Raw genomic sequence first — 3,434 nt, forward strand, 5'->3', positions numbered from 1 at the left:
GATTTCCCGCTCCTTGTCGCTGACTCGCTGCCTGCGTGACAGAGCTCTGGCTGCGACGTCCAACACTCATTGCTAACTGGTAAGTGATGAGGAACTTTCCCCGACATGTCACTCACATTCATACAGGAACACTCAGAAGGATATTTTATTCACTCAAACATTGAGCTTTGGTCGGTGGAGTGCATCTGGGGTCAGGGTGAATTGGGTATGTGTATTGTAATATCATTATGGTCTATGCTCATGATCACGTCCAGAATGTGCTGTTTCATTGTGGCAGGCGGGCTCTAATAGGTGTGACTGCGACAGGCAGTCTGGTATTTACAAGATTATATGTACTGTATATACACAGTGTCTGTAGATAGCATTGCAATATATGCTTCATTTTCTTATTCATATGCAAGGAGCAATAAAATCAAGCAGCTGTATGAAATGTGAAAGCCCGCTGGCCAGAAAACCTGCTTTCTCGTTGTCCAGCCCGGATGTCAGCTTGATAACCGACTCCGACCTTGACTCGACATACGAGTCAAGTAGAGGCCAAGTTGATCCTCGGTTTTTATATCGAGTCGATGTCACGCGTAGGGCCTGGTGGGGTCTGGCGTCTGACCTTGCCGAAACCCTTTTTTAGACTGGGCGTGTAGCAGGCAGTAGGTGGACTCAATTCTGTTTTTCGCGACCTGTTTCTCACTTCGCCAAGGCCTTTCGGGGTCCCTGCCGAACGGCTATCTGGTCAGGATCTGAGCGCAGAGCGAGAAACAGAGCGGATTTCAGAAACACCTCTGGAGGTGTTTTTTGTGTTTCTGGCGCGGCGGACTTTCAATATGCATGCGCCCGAATGATGTACCAGTCCACCGGTTGCTTACTTCAGCATCTGGATTAATCTGCTTTTTCGGTCTATGTCATACGCCCGAGTTCTAAGTCCTGCTGTTTGAAGTGACCTACTGAAACTACATGGCCCGTGCCCCTCGCCGACGTAAGAAAAAGCAGCAGCACCCAGCCTGGAAGATCTTCCGGCGTCTGAGCCTCGTCCTGCTCGCTGAAGCTCAGGATGAAATCGAAGAACTTGAGGCGCTCGCGATCCTCGCGTTGTCAGTCAAGCAGCGAAAAGAGGCGAGGAAGAGCGGTAAACATGGACCGCGAGGACGGTATGATGCGATTAAGGCTGAGGAGTTCTTTCGAATCCTTTTGTTTGAGTGGACGGACCGGAAATTCAAGACTTGGCTAAGGTACGACAAAGTCATTCATTTTGTTCGTCCTTGACTAATGCCGAGATGTCATTTGCTCCAGGATGGACAGGGAGACGTTCTGGCATGTCCACGACCTCATTAAAGACGACCCCACTTTCGAGACTCCAGGCGGGCAGAAGAAACAGCGGCCTGTTTACTACCAACTGGCGACTTTTCTCTGCCGGGTCGGGGGCGAGACAAATGAGAAGGCCGGTGATGTCACGGCGATCGCGGAGGGGACAGCATACCTCTACTGCGATCGCGTATGTCGAGCCCTATGGAATATCAAGTCTCAACACCTGGCGTGGCCAGGGCCGCAACACCGACAGTATCTCAAGGAGTGCATGGCTTGGGTGGCCTTAAAGTTGACCCACTTTGGCTCGCAAATGTACTTGACAACTGCAAGGTCTTCTTCGTCAGTCCACTGTGACTCAGTTGTTTCGGTGACACTCGCTGCTTCGTCTTGCTTCAGACCCGCGATATCCTCATCAGAGGCCCCCGGCGCTCGACGATTGACGCCTGACTTGCTTCCCTGACCTCGAGCTTTCTTCGTTTTCGGTTTGTGATTCGGCTCCTTCTCTTCCGCCTTGTTGTCAGCGTCCCCTTTCTTCGGGCGGCGTTTTGCTTGTTTTCCCTTGACTGACTTCTCGCTCTCTGTGTCCGGAGAGGGAGGCTTGTCATTTCGGGTGTCCCCTGCTACAGGCGCATATGGCGGATGATGTGCGCTCTGACCCTGATAAGGCAGGGTTACGGCGACATTCTCATTTGAGGTGAGCTCTGAACCATATGGTGGCTGGTGCATGCTGCGGGCGTGATAAGGCTGCTGGCTTATAGCTGCATTAGGGAGGCCAAGTGGGTGAGGCTGCGGGTAGAAGTTTGGTGCCGGCAGTCTCAAATGGTTGTAGTCGGGACCGGGGGGGAGTGAGTGACGGCGGCGAGGTGAGATGTTAGCCCCAGTGGGACCATAAGCCTGATAATCTGCTGCAGGGTATTCACCTCGGTATCCATGAGCTGTCTCGGGGACCTGTGACCAGTCTGCTCGAGACTGCTGAGGATATGTGCTCGGGTTAAGCGGGTCTGAGGGGTGGTAGTTCCCCTGCTCATGAGATTGTTGATGCGTCGAGGGGGCATGGTCCTTTTGCGAATCCCACCCTCCTTGCCAGTCCGACATGGCCAGAGATGTAGTGGACGATAATGTAGCTTAGGGGTAGACCAGAATAGCACAGAAAATACTATAAAAGGTATATACATGCATGCCCTGACATACATACTCTTTTGGACATCTGGCACGTTGGCCGTCCACGGCATCTGACAGCTGTCCCGAAGAAAAACAGGTTGCGAAACAGTCGAGAAACATTGGTCTCAATTCTGGCGGATTTCTCCGCGGCGGCATCTCGGCACTAGCGGTTCCAATGGCAAGAGAAAAACAAGAGCAAGAAACAGAATTGAGTCCACCTAGTGATACATGGGTGCGACGTCGCCGGTGCAGCGACCAATGACGTCGCGGCGGGCCAACAACGATCCAGGGCCGGCGGTATCACAGCGTCGGGCCCGGTGTCAGACTAGGAGATCGTTCGAATGCCAAACTAAGCTGTCGCTGCGCGCTGAACGTATCCCTTCCAGGCCTGAACTGTACCACAAGTACCAGCTTCAAGCCACTACATTTGGAATATACAGATCGGTAATGGAAGGTTTGGTGGACAGTATCTTCAATAACTGGCTGGGAATCGACAATGAAGACATATACGACATTGACTTCAATCATGCAAAGCACTTGCTGATGCAAGGAGAACAGTTTCGGCGCAGCATCAAAGCAGGAGGACTGTGAGAATATTCAGGGCGCAGAATATTCTAGGAGGATCCGAGACATTCCACTGTTTTCCCTTGACATGACTCATTCTATGTCCATATGACTCATTCCATGCCTTTATGACTCACTCCCTTACATATGACTCATGCTATGCGGATATGACTCATTCTATGTCAATATGACTCATGCTATTCCCTTCTATTTATAGAGATGAGTCATGTTGACTCAGCCTATGCTCAAGGACCAATCACAAGTCCCCAAGCTAGCTGACTCATCCTATTTTCTCACACTATTGTACACTATTCTCTCACACTATTGTCTATGTTGCCTAGTAACCAGGCAATTCTCCCACCCTATTGTTATGAATTTCAAATTACTGTAGGGTATATAAGGAGCTCAGT

At 50.9% G+C, this 3,434-nt stretch overlaps 1 protein-coding gene across 1 annotated transcript; it reads right to left on the bottom strand.

Annotated features, from left to right (window-relative positions):
* Window positions 1-1,515: 1,515 nt before the first annotated feature.
* GLOTRDRAFT_96594 (uncharacterized protein) lies at window positions 1,516-2,394 on the bottom strand (the record flags this gene model as incomplete). The annotated part of the gene is made up of 1 exon (XM_007872283.1): window positions 1,516-2,394. The coding sequence occupies one exon, from the start codon at window positions 2,392-2,394 to the stop codon at window positions 1,516-1,518; it is 879 nt and encodes a 292-aa protein (XP_007870474.1).
* Window positions 2,395-3,434: the final 1,040 nt, after the last annotated feature.

Source organism: Gloeophyllum trabeum (genome assembly GCF_000344685.1).
Source record: "Gloeophyllum trabeum ATCC 11539 unplaced genomic scaffold GLOTRscaffold_00017, whole genome shotgun sequence".
Lineage (NCBI taxonomy): Eukaryota > Fungi > Basidiomycota > Agaricomycetes > Gloeophyllales > Gloeophyllaceae > Gloeophyllum > Gloeophyllum trabeum.